Source organism: Neopsephotus bourkii, unplaced genomic scaffold, assembly GCF_033783945.1.
Source record: "Neopsephotus bourkii isolate Nb327-2 ecotype Australia unplaced genomic scaffold, CSIRO-AGI_Nbou_v1 NB_86, whole genome shotgun sequence".
NCBI lineage: Eukaryota > Metazoa > Chordata > Aves > Psittaciformes > Psittacidae > Neopsephotus > Neopsephotus bourkii.
In genome coordinates, this window is record NW_026900603.1 from 42324 (window position 1) to 61499 (window position 19176).

At 41.9% G+C, this 19176-nt stretch overlaps 1 protein-coding gene across 1 annotated transcript in view; it reads left to right on the plus strand.

The window, feature by feature from the left end:
- The first annotated feature begins 5315 nt into the window (after positions 1–5315).
- FRMD3 (FERM domain containing 3) overlaps positions 5316–19176 on the plus strand; it is a 114083-nt gene continuing 100222 nt past the window's right edge. Inside the window, exon 1 of the mRNA XM_061355161.1 lies at positions 5316–5578. Within this exon, the coding sequence (XP_061211145.1) occupies positions 5480–5578 (99 nt within the window). The 5' untranslated portion in view covers positions 5316–5479. The remainder of the gene's footprint in view (positions 5579–19176) is intronic.

Genomic DNA, 19176 nt, shown 5'->3' on the forward strand with positions numbered 1-19176 from the left:
GCAAGGATAAGGTTGAAAAAAAATGTGACTATGTGGCATAACATTAAACTGTATTTTGAGTTGGAGACTAACTAAATGTTCATTTGGGCAAAAACTACTAAAAAGAGGTGCTGTTCAAGATACAGGTAGGTAATAACTCTTTTCTTCACCTGCCAACGCTGTCTGCAAATATACCTCTACCTACTTAAAAAATGAACCTTTTCATGGGCAGATGTATCTCTGTACAAATATAGTGAGGAAAGCAGAGTTCTGGTTTTCAGCTTGATCAGGAGATGAAGAGTACCTGTATTCAGATTACTAAATCACAGGTGTGGGAATACTTTTTCAATTCATCATAGACTGGGGAGATACAGAGATATGGCAGCCACCCTGCAGTCAGTGAGAGACAGCTTCCTGTGGGTACTGAATTAACTGTAGACATCTGAAACCATCAGTTGTGTCACATGTAAAACCTGTTAGTGGTGTGAGCTGCAGGGTTTCTTTGGGGTGTTAACAAGCCCAGAAGCTTGCTGCATGGGTTATGTGAAAGCAATTGGAGAGAACCAGTAGTGAGAGAAATATTTGAGAGCAAACATGGTCCTCAGGGGAGAGAGATGCGTCAGAGAGGCAGCCCAGATCCTACACAGCCTGCTGTAATTTTACTGGCAACAGTATTAGAAAAACAGGACTGCCTAAATGTTCCCTGAAAAGACAACACTGTACCAAAGCAATGTTTCAATCCCTACTGGTAAAAACAACTTGGCAATTCCCAGGACACAGTGAACCATGATAAACATCTCGCCGACTTTGTGCGCTCTGAACCAAAGGCTGGGAGCTGACATTTCCGTTCATGGTAATTGCCTTGTGTGAATTAAAATCAGTGTAAAATTTGCTCCAGCAAGCAGCTTTCAAGTGCAGTATTGTGCATTACAGTTTAAATCACAAATGCTGATGGATATTCGAGCTTCCAGGTGACATCTGCAGGAGGTTTGCTTACAAGTTTGTACAGTAAATTCAACCCATCATTCTGTGGTAGAAGGGAGTATTGTGATGTCCTTCCCATACTTGTGAATCTTTGCTGAAATCGATAAACTTCAGCAGTGGAAGAAAATGCTTCTGACTCACCCCTACGCCTGCTGTGAGCCATGGTTGTGTCTGCCATTGCAACTACACATAAGGAATTTGGATGCCAGCAGGACCAGCGCCATGCAACATGTGATACATCCCTATGGATTTCAATAGGTCTTTAGGTCTTGTTCCTAGGGTAATTGTGGCCAAAGTTCTGCCTTTTTTAGTGGGTTTGGAGTGAGAGCATATTTGGCTTACAATAGAAATTTCTTTTGAAGTACAAACGTAAAAATCACAAGTACTTTGGTACTGCTATCAAATAATGTAGTATGTTACAGATCTTGTTGCCTTCTCATCCATGTAATGAATGTGTGATGTTTTGTGATGTTTTTGTAGTGCAAAAGAAAGTATAAACCCTACGTGAATTAAAGTTTCAGCTTCTGACTCAACTCTGCCCTCATTGCAATCGGTGTCACTTTTTCTCTTTAAATATTTTGTCTTTGTAATTTATGTATCTTTAAATACTCTTAGGGCTTGTAAGTACAGTGAGAAGCATTATGGAAATATGTGTTAATGTTTTATATACAGTTTTGAAATTATGGGTGTAATACCAAGGTGTGAGAAACCTTTTATTTCAAGACACAACTCCCCCCTTTTTCTTTATAATTGTTTTTTGCTATAAAGTTATAACGATTTTTCTGCCTTCAAATGCTTACTTAAGATTGAAACAAAAGAATTCTGTAGGTGTGGTATCTCTGTGTGTATATAACATCTGAAGAGCTTGTTTGTTTTCATATTTTGCGTGCTGCCCAGAATGATTAGCTCTATTCAACTAGCTCATTGCTAATTTTAGCTTGGCTTCTGGATATATTTGACACAAATACAGTGCATGTCTTAAAGGCAATTCCATTGAAGATAACAAATAACACAAATGCACAAAAAATTGGGCTTTGGTATGAAAAAGTTGTTTGCCTCGTGTACTGGATCCTTCAGAAGTCATCTAAACCTTCTGTGTAGGGGGGTCTTTAGGACACTTAGGAGGTTAGCTTTCCCGTGGAGCTTGTGACTTTCAGAGCAAAACTCGCATTTCACTGACTATAGTAAACCTTTCCTTGAAATACCAGTTCATTGCTAGCTCAACCCCCATTCTTCACTCTCTAGGATATGTTCTGGAGGAGCCTAATGTCCATCCTGCAGCTGAAATATTTTAGATTTGGAGATCCTAATGCTGTTGCAGAAGGGAACTGAGTCAAATCTGAACTGTTCTGTGCTTCATTAATATTAATACAGTTACTGTTGTTTCCTTATGGCACTGTGATCTCTGAGCCACAGCTAATTGCTGTACATGCCGTATGTCCTGGCTATGAGAATCCAAGGGGCCAAAGGAGGTGGGTAGGTATGGGCCTACAGAAAGGAGATTAGTGAGTTGTGGGGGGCAGCCCTGTGAGGACAGTGAATTGTGTATCTGCTCTACTCATGCTGGAGCCCAAAATCTGACCCAAGGCAGGTGTGTTTACAGCTGCAGCAGCTGTATTTATGGATTAATCTTTTGAGTGTTTGGAAATATGTTGTGTGTACCTGTTTAAATTATAAACATTAACTCGAACTAAAGTTGCTGCGATGATTAGTCACTGAAGGAAAAACCCTTGACTTATATTCTGTAATTTGGTTTCATTCTGTAATTTGGCTTCCAGAAATCAAAGCAGTACTCAAGCTCATTATTTCTCCCTGCTATTCCTGAATCTAACTTCATATCTGATGGCAATTCCTGGGTAAATAAAAAGTACAGGCTACTGGCCCTTACTCCATCCGGATATACTCAGCCCAAAGAAATCAGTTAGAAAAACAGAGTGGGAATACAGCTATTGCACTGGCTGGTGACCGTCCTCAGAGTGATGAACCTCAAGTGCATTTCAAACATGTGCCTGACCACCAGCATTTGTTATTGCAGCCGTAATTACCTGATCTTGAGATCTCCCAAACTCTGCAGTATGAAGCAGGTGAGTGGTTGAATAGAGCTCTACAACATGCTGTGGTCTTGACAGCAACAGCTGTAGCCAACAACCTTCCAGTGAGTCAGAAGTGGACAGGTGTACAAGCAATGGATTTTTTAATCATTATATTTTATACTCCATTGGCTCAGCATTTACTGGCAACTGAATTGAATTTATCTGTGTATTGCTTTGTGTTTTCTATATTTGCCATACTATTTAATGCCAGTTCCTGACTTTTCAGGTGATATTTTTAAACACTACCTGCATAAGGACTGTTTGGCCTCCAAGATACGGCAAAAAGGGGTGCACTCAGTCAAGCATGGCAGTTGAAATATGTTTGTGACTTTTTTGATATAATTTGTAATGATTTGAGACATTCATGAGCCTCTTATTTGTAGGGTAAAGAAAAAAAACCACCTACAATGATTTTTGACTCAGAAAGGGATGGCAGTCTAATATCTGGTGGAAAATCCATCTGAAGGATTTACATTCTGCAGTTCCAACTGGGCACAGCATTTGCTTTCACTGCCTGTTTGTTTGGTTTTTTTTCTTTTTCTCCTGTGGGGCAGAATATTAATTTTTGATCGCTCATGGATTTGGCGACATCCCTCTAGACAGCTGCTGTATTCTGTGCTAGTATTTCTGTGGTGTGAAACATAGGAATCTATCACTTGTCTCACAGAGCTCTCAGGCACCTCAAGTCAAAATGGTGTGGTGTATCACAGAAGCAAAGTATCAGTAACACATGAGTGACCTGTCTTTAAAGCAGGCAAGTAAAATTCTGCTGTGCTCTGTGCTCCTGCTGCTATGTTGCTGCCGGTACGCACCAGCTCACACTTGCTCTGCAACTGCCAGTTTGGAGATGTGAATTTCATGCTGCAGTCATCACTGTGTCTGTAATTCCGAGAAATCCTGGGCAGCTCATTCCTCTATTCACCATTCTAACAGTCAAACGAAACCCCACTCTGACAGTGGCAGGCTTTGACCTGGTCCCTAAAGCTCAGCTCCCTCTTCTAGTTCCCCTTTTGAATGGTGAAAGGTGTGCTGCAGAGACTGAAGGGAAAGGTGAAATATTCGGCTTAGAAAGAAAAGATTCATTCTGTACTGTAAGCAGGAAAACCTGTGTTGTGGGAGAGTCAATCTACATGTGGGCTGAAATCCTGCCCCTACTGAGTTCCCTTGCTGAAGGACTGTAGGACAAAGAATGTTATAAGTGATTTCTGTCTACAGCAGGTGTCGTGGCTGATAGAGGCCTTCTTCTAAACTTTGAGGTTGACTATGGCTATTGAGGTGAACAATCTGTTTTAAGTACTCACCGGTTTGCTTCACTCTTCATTACGCAATTGGAAGCATTTATCATTTACAAGAAGCATATACTTACATTCTTTCTTTCATGTTGCATATTAAAGAACTTTGCATATTTATTAGCTGACGCTAGTGAGCATTATATGCTTCTCATTTGTTTGTGGTTGTCGGTATTTCCTGCTGTTAGCAGTCCAGCAGGAAGCCCAAGGAAGAGATTACAGGAGTAGCGGTGTTTAGGCTTTTCCACTGGATTTTCAAAGAACATTACATTCACACAAAACTACTTTCAAAATATGGACGCATACAGGTGACCATGGACAGCGAGGTGAAATGACTGAAATACACCTTGTGTGTGGCTGCCAACACTATTTTTCTCTTTGTAGACTTTTAGCCACATCCCATTGTGCACTGGCTGTGTTTCATTTCAGATTTAAAAAGGAAGAGCTTCTTTTCCAACACAGTGCTAATCCCTGTTTCAAGGTTTACACAACAAACAGGGTGAGACTGCTCCTCCTTAATGGACCGTTTTCCCCTGAGGAAACAAGTTTCCAAGACTTGCACTCTTACATGAAGTTGCATTGTTTTCTTCTGTTTCCTTACAGCGTACCCACCTCCTGTACTAACTTCTGTAATATATAGAACAAAAGGTCTATATATAAATGTATACTTCAAACGGCCCTCCTCCTGCGAAGGGCAGTGTTGGGGTACCCGGGGACCACGGGGGTACCACTGCCTGAGGTGCGCGCACAGCCAGGCGCGGCTCGCCTGTGGCGGAGAAGGCAAACAGACGCATTGACCATTGTCCCTCGGGGCTGCCTTTTTCCTGCAGCCCGACGGCGCGGAGCCCCGCAGCGAGGGGGGGAGCAGGTGAGGGCGGAGAGGTGCCGTGCCGGGGGCGGGCGCGGGAGAATGCTGAGGCCGGCCAGCGGAGCGCAGCCTGACGCAGCGACGGCCCCGGCCGCAGCGGGCGGGAGGATGGCGGGCGGTGGCTGGGCGCCACGGGGCTGAGGGGCGGCGCCGCCGCTGTGCCGTGCCGTTCTGTGCCGTGCCGCGCCGTGCCGCGGTCGGCCAGGAGCCGCTGCAGGCTGGCCCCCTGCGGCTGCCTGAGGGGCGGCGGCGGGCGGGCTGCCGGGATGATCCGGTTCCGGAGCTCCAGCATCAGGTCGCTGAGCTCGGAGATGAAATGCACCGTGCGGCTGCTGGACGACTCCGAGATTTCCTGCCACATCCAGGTGCCGGCGGGGAGAGAGGGGCGGCGGCGGCGGGGCATCTCGGCGGGCAGCGGCACCCCAGCACGGGAGCGCAGAGCCGGGCCGGGACTCGGGCGGCTGCCCTCCGGCGCAGAGCAGGTCGCAGGGCCCGGGCAGGGGCTCGGCGCGGCCGCGGCGGGAGCATTTCTCACGCCCCGTTTCCCTGCGCGGGGCTCCGCGCACCTGCGGCACGGGCAGCTGCGCCTTTCTCGCCGCTTCCCGCCGCGGCGCTGCGCCACGGCATTGAACGGCACGGCATGGAGCCCGTCCGGCCGCTGCTGGAGCCGTGGGGTCCGCCGTGCGCCGCACCCCCGGCACGGCATCCCTGCGGGCATGAGAGCCCGCTGGGCTTCGGCGACCTCCGGGAGAGGCGGTCCTCGGCGAGGAGGGAGACCTCGGTGTCGCCGGCCCCGTCCCGCAGCGCGGTAACGGAGTGCGCGGTGGGCGCATCTTGCGGCGGAGGTGGTGTGCGAGGGAACCTGGTCTGCGGGGCCGGGAAAGCCCTGCACCGGGAGCAAGGCCCGCGGCGTGCAGATAGAGGAAACGCTGTTACCGAGGTGGTAGGCAGAGTTGAAGTGCTGCTGCCCTTTCCTCTTCGTTCAAGGCAAAAGATAACTTAAGGAAGGATTTCAGTGATAGTAGTTGTGCTGTTGGAAAGAAAGTCCAACTTGCTGTAGTCCCTCTTCCTAATTACTTAGTTCCTTTTTATTCCTTTAAGTAATAACGATAAGAGGGCGAAGAGTAAGGAGTATGGATTTCTGGTGTAGCAGCAGTGTTTGTAGTGCGTGAAAGCAGAAGTATTTCAGGTGTCCTAACAAGATCCAAACTGATGCGTTATGGAAGTCTTACAGATTCTTAAACTGCGAGTGTTAGAAACCAAGTTACACTGTTGTAAATTTCCATGGCATTCATAAAATCACTGAGATGAACTTTGCATCCAGATCAGAAGATGTGAATAGCTTTTCAGGATGTTGTTTATTACGCATAGTAGGTCTTTCTGTCTCTCTGGTGGTATAAAATATCCACAGCTTTAGATCAAGTTGGCGGTCTTATGCAGAAACCTACTGTGGCTAAAAAAAATCAAGTGCCATGAGATGCAAGCAACATTTTTTTCTTGGACCAAAAGAAAACAGACTAGACTAGAGTAGACTAGACTAGAATAATTGTAAGGGACCTACAAATTGTAACCTAGTCCAACTGCCTGACTAGTTAAGTGCTGATCAAAAGTTTAAGAATATTATGAAGGGCATTGTCCAAATGCCTCTTTTTAAGTTACCTAGAGGACTGGGGCATCAGCTGCCTCTCTAGAAAGCCTGTTTCAGTGTTTGACCACCCTCTTAGTAAAGAAATGCTTCCTAATGTCCCATCTGAACCTCCCTTCATGCAGCTTTGAGCCACTGCCTCACATCCTGTCACTGGATCCCAGGGAAAAGAGACCAGGAGCTCTCTCTCCATGTACCCACATTAGGAAGCTGCAGAGAGCCATGAGGTCACCACTCAGCCTTCTCTCCAGCCTAGACAAACTCAAGAGCCCTCCTCACAGGACATGGCTTCCAGTCCTGTCACCAGCGTTGTTGTCCTCCTTTGAATGCAATCAAGGACCTTTGCATCCTTCTTAAACTGTGTGGCCCAGGACTGTGCACGGTGCTCGAGGTGAGGCTGCACCATGACTAAACACAGCAGATAATCACCTCTTTCGACCAGCTGGTGATGCTGTGTTTGATGCACCCCAGGATGCAGTTTGCCCTCCTGGCTGCCAGGGCACATGGCTGACTCACACTGCGCCTTGCTGTCAGCCAGCACCCTCAGGTCTATTTCTGCAAGGCAGCTCTACAGACACTTCTCTCCCGATCTGTACCTGTGTACTAGTTTTCACTCAAATATTATGCAGCCTGGAAGTAACAGGAAATTACTGAAACTTGTACCGGTGTCTTTGTAGTGCTCTTGTTAATGAATAGCGTGGTTAAGAGATTGTAGCATATGGGTAGGAAGCATAATGGTCCTTGGGTATTTTCTCTGAGCCCAATGCAGTTTGGCATCTTCAAAGATTAGTGTCTTTAAACAATGATGATTTTAAAGTCAGAATCTGAGCTGGTGTCATTACAGTTCTGTAGGTTTATAGTGCTCAACAGATTTACCTGTGCTAAGAATACGCCCTTTAATGCCCGCAGGGTAGAAAGATATAGTCATTACTTTAGGTGTTACATTGTGCAAGGTGAGTTGAATCTTACTGTGTCCTGGTGGCTCATCCCACATATATACAGGGGAAAAGTGTTTTAGGCTACAGCTGATTTTTTTTTCACTATTGTAGTTCTAAGGGTAATCTTGAAAACTGAATTCTGTTATAAACTCATCTAGAATCGTTTTCCTGAGTCTCCACACTGACCAGAAATATTTAAAAGGTGTGAATGGCTCCTGGTATGTTTTTTTGTTTGTGTGTTTTGTTGTTTTCTTTTTTCCCCTTTTAGGTACTGAAATTCTGAACATGTAAATGCAGATCCTAGGATGAGGACTTACTTTGCTCTTGGTCACTTCAGCAGAAACATGCAATTAATGATGGCATTTCATAGCTTTGACTTACCTTTCAGTCCTTCCTATGCCACATGCTTTGAACTGATAAATTCTGTCTCTAGCTAACCCTTACCTATTGCTGTATCTATAGAAGAGATATAATTTAGCTGTATAATTGATTTATCCTCTTGTATGTGCATAGCTGTGAAGACACTAGACTAACAAATCTCAATTCACTCAACTTCTTGTCTATAGCCTCTCAATCAGATTTCTATTTGAACTTCACAATGTGGACAAAACTTGCTAATTTCATTTTTGAATGGAAAAAAATAGAAGTTGTGAGTTGTGTATATGCATATTGCTGCATATGCAGCAGGACAAATAGTCCAGATGATGTGCTGCTGGGTTAGCAGCAGAGATGGCAGGGTTGTGCCAGCTGGAACATGTTGGACAGCTGTGTTTTGGTCATTAAGAAGATAAGAAAGCCTAATTCTACAACACTGAGAAATGCCCAACAGAGTCTTTTAAGGACATGGGATGCAGTAAAAACCAGTGATGACTGAAATTCTAGCTATGTATTTTCAGGGGGAAAGGAGGGGAGATACACAGCTAGTCTGGATGGTGATACGTGTAGCTGATGATTTGCTGCATTTTAGCATACTGAGTTTTGCCAAACCTTACTTTTTCAAGTATATCTTTCCAGCAGTTGGCTTGCACATGTAGACTGGTATCAGAGGGCCTCAGTACCACTTCAGGGCAGAGATGTCAGCTAATTAAAATCTTTATGGGTGCACTGTATGTCTTTGGCCCTGCAAAATGTGCAGCTAGAAGTGTGTGTTACTCAGCTAAAACACTGGTATGTAGTTTAGGAAAAGAAGGCAGGAGCAGATCTACTTAGGTGCTACATATATGTGTGTGTGTGTGTGTGTGTGTGTGTTTTGGAGGGGGGGGTTGTTTGTTTCTGTCTCCTGATGCACATTTCATAGTGTTCAGGAAGTAAAATAAAATATGCTTTTGTTTTTGCTATTAAAGTTCTTTCAAAGCAGTGTTTCAGCAAGCCAACAGGCTAATAAAGCCTGCTTTTGGAAATAAAGTTTTATAACAGACAGTGTAGTGACAGCATATGGGGTGTTGTGGGGATTTGCATTTGCAGACTCCAGCCAACTAGTTATTGAGCTGTGCAGCCGCCATGTAGGTCACCAAGTTGCTCAAGGCTAGGTTTGCAACTCAAAGGTCATGATTCAGTGTGTTGTCCTCCGCATCTGAGAGAATTCATTACTGCAAATTAGCTGAAGTGGTGACGGACACAGGAAAGGGCTAGGACCCGAGGGATGTTTAACTAATTCTTGTGATGACATGTATTTTGCCATGTTTTTTGTTTGTTTGTGAGGCCTCTCTGGGACCTGTATGTCGGGGCAGTCTTACAGCAGCAGTAAGGTGAAGTCATAGTGGCAACGCTAAAATTGAAAAGGTTATGAAAAACAGCCTGGAGGACCAGTGGCCACTGTTTGTTTCCATGTGCAAGAGGAAGAGGTGACCTGCTTGTGCAGTCTGCCTGATAAAGCACAGAACCAAGGCTTGAAGGAGGGCACTGGGGGAAGCAGGTATTCAAAACTATTGGAAATGTGTCTGGAGCAGCAGGAAGACCTCCTTTCTGGAGGTACTAATGAGATACTTATTTTCTGAGTCATCGGCATAATGAGCACTTAGCTTCTATTTTTTCAGGCTTCATGCAGTAACTTCACACATTTAATTAACCTTTTAGTAGCAATAGCGTAAACATTTGTTGTGTTTTAACCCCAGCTGGCAACAAAGTCCCACAGAGCCACTTGCACCCACTCCAGTGGGGTGGGAAAAAGAATCGCAAGGGTAAAAGTGCGAAAACTCGTGGGTTGAGATGAAGACAGCTTAACAGGTAAAGCAAAAGCTGTGCACACAAGCAAAACAAAATAAGGGATTCATTCACCACCTCCTATCAGCAGGCAGGTGTTCAGACATCTCCAGGACAGCAGGGCTCCATCTCGTGTAATGGTGACGTGGGAAAACAAACACCATCACTCCAGTGTCCCACCTTTCTTCTTCTTCCCCTGCTTTTATTGCTGAGCGTGACATTGTATGGGATAGTCCATGGGTCTGCTGGGGTCAGCTGGCCTGGCTGAGTCCCCTCCCAACTTCCTGTGCATCCCCAGCCTGCTCGCTGGTGGTTTGGGATGAGGAGTGGAAAAGGCCTTGACTTTGTGTAAGCATCTGCTCAGCAGTAGCTAAACATCCCATCTGTTGATAACAGTTACCAATACCGTTTCCAGCACAAATCTAAAACATAGCCTCATACTACATACTATGAAGAAAACAAACTCTGCTCTAGCCAAAACCAGCACAGTATCTTAAATAGTAAGGTTAGTTTTGTTTATTTACTTATTTATTGGTTTATCCTGTAAGATTACTTGTGCTTATTTCAGTTCTGAGTAAAGTTAACTATTGATATGATAGATTGCTATTAAATATGTAAGTACACCTTGGGTTCAGTGGTGCCACTGGCATGCTTTAGGGTGTGGGCTTTTAAAAATCGAAGTGTATATTAGTAACCTTTATAACTCAAAATGTATTTCTTTATAAGAGGTTAATACAAAATTAAAAGCTCATTCTTGAAAAATGCTAAGTTAAATATATTACTTACTTTTGAAATTAATGAAAGTTTTACTCTACTTTTGAGCTGCTGAGGTCAAGCTATGCACAACCAAGGATAAAGTTGGCATGAATGAGGCTTTTCTCTCAGCTGGAACTTGTTATTGACAGTGGTAGTGAACTTCGTTGTCTGTGTGTTTGTTTGTAGAAATACGGTCTGATTGGATCTTCTTGTTCCTCAGCCCATACGTAAATCTGTGTGATAAGCAGGCCTTTATAATGATGCAGATTTTCCTTTGTGTGAGCTTTCCCAAACAAAACCCGGTATAGATATCCCCCAAAATCCCCTGGCTATACTACTGATTTTTTGTTTAATGTACCTAAATGGTTATTTGATTGCCATTTAGAAGAACAAACTTGATTTTCTAAGTATACCCAGCTTCTGAGCAAGGAGAATGTGTAATTTTAAAGCTGGTTTAGAAGTCAGGAAGAAAACAAGCAGAGGAAAGCTTTGTTTTCCTCGTGGTCTGTTCTTAGACCTTTTACCTTTTTTTTGCCAAAGTCAAATTGGGGGTGACAAAATCTGAGAAGGTTCGTCTGAGAAAGCCACTGGTGGTCAAATAGTATAAGGTGACCTCTTAGGTTTATTTTTGTCTCAATTCAGGAGCAGTTTCTGTGCAGTTTGACTGAATAATGCTGCTTTTAGCTTGGCTAAAAATTTACTTGCTTGATTTTTTGTTTTAAATCAGCCCCCCCCCCCCTAAATTGTGTCCTATCCTGTCTAGGTCTTTTTGTAGCACATTGATGACTTGAAACTTGCCTTCTTGATTAATACTTTTTGCTTGGTCTGCGTCTTGCAGGCAGATGCTAAATTTAATAGAAATCTGCTAACCAAAGAACTCTTTTTAACATCTCATTAACATTCCCATCCCTTAATAAAGTGTCAAAACCAAAACAGCATGCTGAAGAGGGCTGTGAAGTTAAAGAATAGTGACCATGAATCTCAGTGTGAAGATATGCAAAATGTTGACAATATGGAAAAAGAAGTGGGAAAGGAAAGGCAGCATGAGCATGAAAAGAGCAGAGAGGCCAGAAATGAGAAGGCGGCAGAGAACCATAGCTGCAGAAAGGGAAAGGTTAAGGGATTATGTAGACAGCAGGCAGGAGATTTAGTGAATATATATTTATCCTGTAAGCAATGTCAGAACTGTAAACGGCAAGTGCCTTGAGCTGCTGGGATGATGCTGTTAACAGTCCAAAATAGTAAGACAAGATAAGGAAAGAGATGCAAGTTTGAATAGGTTCTGTGCTGTGTTCTGTTGACGCATATTGGAAACTGCGTACTAGGGTTTGTATTCCTAATTTCATGCTTGAGCCTCTAATTGTACAGTTACAACAGGTACTCTTGGTGACAGTTGCAGATGAGAAGCCTCTCTAATTAAGCTAAGCTGATGGGTTAAAGCTACCTCTGTTGTCATTTTGTGCTTTTGATTAAATTTGCAGTAACTTGTTTTCTTTTTAATATCACTTACTGATGTGCTCTTAGCTCCTTACAGAGCTGAAAAGGAAATAAGAATAGAAAGTGCTATTAGAAAGTTACTAGGGTGTCGGGAGTTCTCATTACAAACTATGAAAGTAATTGCCTTGATGGATTTTGGTAGGTATTTGTGGAGGTCAGCATTTGCTTAACTTTGGTTTCTCTGTTTCTGGTAGTGTAAAACCACGTATGTACTTGTACTACCAGTTCGCAAACTCTGTTCCTTCTTGTTTTTCTTAAATAAAAAGTTGGCTTATGAAGGATTTTATCCAATATATACTAAACTGCTTTTGTGTTGGATAAGGATTATTGATGGTGTTTAATTAGTTTTATTCTGCACTCCATGTTGTCTTATTAATGAACAAGGTCTGTAATTTCTCTGTCCTAATGGTGATGATCTTCCCTTTTAACTGTGGATTTCCCGTGTATTGCAATTGACAGTGTAATTCATGTTTTGATTGCTAGTAAATAAAGGTAGGGGAACTTAGATGTGTGCGTAAGGACTTGTGTGATCCAGGGTCGAGGATGAACATGTATTTCAGTAAGTACAAACAGTGTAGATGTTAAGTATTTCAATATATTGGTGAGGCCTGGTGCTGCAGTGTGGAGGAAAAAAAATGTGAAAAATGCAGGTATCCTCAAACAAAGCTAAGGAACAAGCTAAAAGGATAGTTACTGCTTAAAAATGTAAGTATAATCTTTTCACTTTTACCCACCTTTTGTTTTTCTCACAGCTTTGAATGCAAATTTTTACATTCTTTACTGTCGCGCATGTTTGGATGTTGACTGAACAGTAGGGGTGGAGCTGTAGTTATAATAAAAAGCATCTGGAAAAATCAATAATACCATGCAGCACAGCTTAGATCTCCAAACTGCGAATCGTGGGCTTGATCTCCTGAGGGGGAACGTGGCTCCTCTGAGATAACAGGGTGCTTTCTGCTTGCAGGAATTTTATACAGTCTTTCATCTTGAAAAGGCTTTTGGCACCTCATGAGGTTTAGACTTCTTACACCTTGAAATGCTCTCCTCTGTCTAGGCATCTTCAGTGCACTGATACAGATCTGATATAGTGGGCAGCTGGAAAGCAATCATTTGGCAGAATTAATTGGCCAAAGATTAGCACCAAAATGGATAATTGGTGAGCAAGTACTGTACTCTTTTGATTGTATTTGCATAGATTGACTAGGTCAGGAATGATTTAATAATGTGTATCAATGCTTCCCATATTACCTTCAACAAAAGAAATGATTAGTGGCTTTTCTATGGGAAGGTGCAATTGTGAGTCTGGATTTTGCCTGGTTGCTACTGGTTGTTGCTGGTCCCCTGGAACAGACAGTATATTAAAATCTGAAGTTTTAAACACTAAGGTTAAAGAATGAGAGAAATGACAGCTGATTTGTTAGTTCTTTCTCAAAAAAAAAAAACCAACAGGTGGCATGTGAGGACTGGAGAGCAATTCTGTGATAAAATGCTTGTTTTCTGTAGCCAGGACTCTGTCCTTCTGCATATTTTGGCTTATTAAATCAAATATACTGAAAATGTCTCTCTTTGTATTTTCCTTATTCTCCCTCTCTCTTTTTGCACTCCCCTTCCACTCCCCTGTATGGTAATATCAACCTCTTGGCAAGGTTCATAGCATTCATAGCTTTTTTTCTCTCTTTTTCCTGTTAAAGTCAAGCTGTTGCCAGATGACTTCTGCTGTATCTTTCCCGGCTGCATATGGAAAATATCTCCTCATGGTTCTTCCTTCAGCTGAAGCTGCTACCTGTTCCTTCATCCTTTGTTTGCTCAAATACAGCGTCATTGTTTTTGCTAGCCCTGCTTTCTCAGAGACCCATCCCAGACCTTACAAATCATCTTTTTGTTCACATTGGATTCACTTGTTCTTACTTTGTTTTAACTCCTTGTCTGACAGTGAAAACATAATTGGGATAATTCAGCTGTAATTAAATTAATACCTTCTTTAATGTCATAAAATAAAAAATACCCCCCCAAAAGACCACCCCCAAAGAAAAAAAAAAGAAAAAAGAAAAAGAGCAAAACCAAACCAACCTAAACAAAAAAAAAAAGCCCCTAGACACTTTTCTTCCTTTAATCCTTTGCTGTTTATTTTATCCTTTCCACCTACTGGTATTCAGTCCATAAAAGCTTTCCTGTTTTCATCTTTTCAGGGTTTAACACATTGTCTTTGATGGAGGTGTGTTGGTAATCAGCCCTTGTTGTTTGACATAGATGCTGTTCTCCAGCTAATGATTAATTATGGCAGTAGTAGACCAAGCGTAAACAGTAATTTACATTTACAATGTGATAGTAAACCATCTTACTCATGGTTGCTGTTCATGGGAGTTACTGAGAAACTCGATTAAGGAGGCCTCGGGGATGAAGAATGAACGCTGATGTTTTAGGACTGTTACGTTTAGAGGAAAAGTTTCTCCTGACTGAAAATAGTGCTGGAAACTTGAGATAAAATGTTTCACACCAATCTGCATAAGGTTAAGTGTATGTGTAAAATTTCTCTGTGTTGCTCATAGCCAGAAATGAGAAGGTATGGGCTATATACCCTGAGTTCTTTTTCTCCAGAAGGGTTCGCAAATAGAAACAATTCCTGCAATAACTGGAAATCCAGCCATTCAAGATAGTTCCAGTAAGAAACTTAAGTGGCTGCAAAATGTTTGCTCTTTAAACGGTTCCTCTTAAAAAACGTTAAGTGAGTCAACATCTTCATTAAAAACACTTGTTATTTTTCCCTTGTTAACTTGAACCACACGAAGAAGTAAACAATCTGGATTGAAGACGTTCATTGTTGCTTGCGAGTATATTATCTCACAATGATATTTGTCTCATAGGAACTCTCTTTGCAAGAGAATTGTGCCTTAAATAAAAGATTTGCACCTGGCCATTTTTTGTCCTGATGTAACATGTAAACTTCCTATAAAGGGGCACACGTTGCAAAAATAACTTCGGGTATTTCTGACAACACTGCATAAAACCATTTTAATACAATAAGTTCGTATGCCCACTTTTTTTGGTCTTTCATCTATCTGCAACAGAAGCAAAAAAGAAATGGGATTCAAAAGTAAAACAAACAAGTACACAATTCCCTTAGGCCCCCAAATCCAAACAGTATGAGAAGAAATTACAACAGGACTTAATAATTCATTAAATATAAAGAGAACAAAAAGCAGTCACAAACAACTGCAAGTTAATGGTAAAATCCTGTGGAAAATGATACGTAAAGTTCAGACTGTGATGGTGTATTTGCATTATTTCCAGGCTTGGAAGCCAGTCTAACATTTTTGTCTCTAAAGTAGAGTTCCCATGTGAACTGCCTTTTGGGAATGGATCCTGCACCCTTCTATTTGCCAGACAGTGCATGGGAATTGGTCAGTAAGAATGCTAATTGGCATGGACTAGAATTTTGGCAGGCAGTGCCCTTGCAGTTTGCAAGCAGGGGTGGTGGATTTCAACACCCCAAAATGCTTGGAGGGTTTTAGGAGTTTTGGTATGCATGCAATCTCTGTTTTCAAAAAGAAAAAGAAAAAAAGATTTTGTGAATGACTTAAGGATAATTTACAGTTCAGATACTAAACCATGTGAAATGGTAACTGTGTTCATAATGTTGTCCTTTTAAGTGGAAAATCTGAAGTATTTTGTGGGCCATCTTAAACATTTGGTGTGAGGAATAGCACTGGTTTTAGTAGGTGTGTATAAAACAGCTATGCTTAGGATCTGTGGCTAAGATCTTGGATCTGAACCTGTAATGTCTTCTGGGATGACAGGTTCTTGATATTTTTTTTTTTAATGCTCTTATCAAAAGATTAATACGAAGGTATTCCACAGGATGAGGACATCAGCTGGGGGTCGTTTTTTGTTGTTATTTTTACAGACACTAACCCTGTAGTGGAGTGAGAAACAAGACATGGTAGTTTATTTGAATTATTTTAGTTGCAAAAATGCAGATGAGATGTTCTATGGAGTGCTGTGAACACCACAGAGATCTAGAGTACATACACTTTTAATCCCGTTTCTTTAGGCTTTTCAGGGTAAAAGACAGGTGATCCTTCACTTTTCACTTTGTTACTTTAAAATTGGGTAACAAAGATAAATACTGCGCAGTCAGAGAATGATGGTTGCTCTTGCGTTAGATGGGATAGTTACCTGGGCATGCAAGGTGAACTCTGAAGCTGTACAGTGCCAGCCTGAACTTAGATGACTTCAGGATGACCTGGAGATGCTCAATGTGCCAATAGGTGGAGTGTACGAAACACACAGACTCTGTTTGCTCCTACTCTGTGTGAACTTTCTTTAGCTCCATCCTGGGAAAAGAGAGGAAACAGGAGAGGCTTTTACAGATGGTGCCATGAGTGATTCAGCATGCAGACTCAGCTGCTCACATGAAATCGCTCCATCAGCTCGCGGTGCCCCTGGCAGTTGCTAGGTGCAGATCCAGTGTGGCTTTTCTGTTTTGACTGGAGAATCCATTCACGTTGCCAGGATTTCCAGATTAGTTTTCTCATACCGTCTGGCAGTTGGGACTTCACAGTTACCAGAACAGAGAAGACTTGAGCGGGAATTATCAGTCCCCAGACCAAACGATGCTGCTGGTTTGTGGGCATTAAAGAGTGGCACACTTAAGTCAGAAATGAATAATCTGCACAGTTTCAGGACAGCATGTTCATGACAGCTTTGGTTATTTCTGTGCATGGATTACATCTACCAAATAAGTAGCAATTTTCATCCTATAGCTTCTTGAGAATCAGAGGCTGGTTTCTGTTTTACCCAGGAGAGTTTATGGTGTAATTTTGGGGAAAACACTGTAAGGGAGTTCTTAATTTATGTTGTGATGATGAGAATATACAAAGTAATCTTTGTAGTTGGCCTAAATTTTAACTTAAGTAAAGGGGGGGAAATAACTACTGTAGGAGAAGAAATCCCAGGAGTTTGGTGCTGGTATGTGTGGGGAAGAGAGCAAGGCTCCAGCTGTGTTCATTGATTATGTGGTGCATTGCAGAGAAGATGGCAGTATTGACTATACCCTTCCAGTGTTTGCACCTGTTTTTTTTTTGTTTTATTCTGTTATTTAGAAGCTCTTTATAAAAAACAGGTTATAACTTGGAAACTTCAGTTTCTTCACCTTCCTACTCATTAACTAATTTATTCTTACCAATTTAATTTCTTTTCCTCAATTTTAAAATCAGAAAAATCTTTATATTTTCATGGTCTGCTAGGCTGTCCCCTTTCAACTCATATCACTTTTTTTTCTGCCTTTGCCAAAGTCTTAATAGAATTTATATATTTTTAAGTTCAGATCCACCACTTTCAGTCTGAATAGTGCAGGTTTTTGCGTGTTCACTGAATTTGTGCTGTTATGTGAACTCCTGAATGATACCGGTGTGGTTCATGAAAAATGGAAATGTGTCTGTGTTCTGCAAGGGTTTTCATATAGCAAGAGGAAACAAACAATTTTTGACAACTAAGCCTCCCTTCCTCCCTAGATGAATTTCCTGTTAAAACTCTTAACACCGCTAGCATACTCTTCTGCATGAATATTCACATCTTTTTTTTTTTTTTTTTCCCCTAGGATTTCTTTACACATCCTGTCTTGTTTACAGGAAGTGATACGTAATGATACCAAATTTTTGTCATGAGGAAAAATAGCAGATATTTCATGTCCTGAAAAAAATAGATAAAACTGAATGTTTTTTTTTTATTCATAACACCAAAATATGTCTTTTCATAGTCCTTTTTTATTCTGTGAATATTTATGCTATTATTGCCTTGTGATCAGGGCTATCATTGTAGTTCAAAACCACAAGAAAGTTGTATTTCCTTTTTAGTTTTCCATATATATAGCCAGTATTTTGAGACTAGAAGAACTTTTTTTGCATATGATGCATTTCCATTAACTTGCTTTTAAGAGCTCTGTCTAGCTGTATCTTTTATTGATAGGAAATTAAAGGGAAGATGTGGATGTGGGTTTAGGTTCCTTCCCCTTCTTCCTTCTTCTCCCCACCATCTATAGGTGGAGCTTTTGGTTATTTTGAGAGCACTGGTTTCTAGTAGTGATTTTGATGCCCTTTTGCTTAGCCAGGCTGTGCTTTGGTGGTTGTCCAAGAGAGATGTAAACTTAACCAGGTGTTGGCAGGTATGGTCCAAGAGGTAATATATTCTTCTTGATGTCCAGGCAGGTTGCTAATTATGCCTGTTTTGTCTTCACTCCCCTCATGCTCCAGACTGACCTCTGTAATTTTCTCACTGGCTGCCTGTCTCAGCACTACTAGAATTATTTGTATTACCCTTTTCCCCTGTGAAGCAAGTCTCTTTGCTTTCAGACTTAGCTACACCGCTAATCTGTTGAGGAAGGAACTTCTTTTTTCTGTTCACTGCAGCAAAGTGGCTCTTCCCCCCTCTATTTCTAGTTGCAGGTTTTTTTTTAAGAACAAGCAGGAAAGCACAGTGACATGTAAATCCTTTTTGAAATTCTTGATTTGCTGACTTGACAGTATGCAGGCAAGACAAGAAGAGCTATGTTCATGGTGAACCTGCAGAGCTGGTTTGTGCCCTACATACTGTTTGGCAGTTCTCTGAGAGATATGGAAGGAACTGCATTTTCTAACCTCTCTCTGGCTCCTCTCTCCAGAGGATTCACTGCTTATGCAGAAACGAAGTGTTTGCTGGAGGAGGATTGTGAGTGTTTTATCCTGCAGGCTGAATGATGAAAAAAGGTTATGAATACAGGGGGAAGCCAGTTTAACAAATTCCATTTTCCTATTGTGTCCATACGGATTTGATACTGCTTTGTAATTAAAATTGGGTATGCTTCTACAGAATATTCTTTTTCTCATTTTGAACTATGTCGCCTTTCCCATGTATTCCTGAAATAGAACAGCTAACCATATGTTTGAAA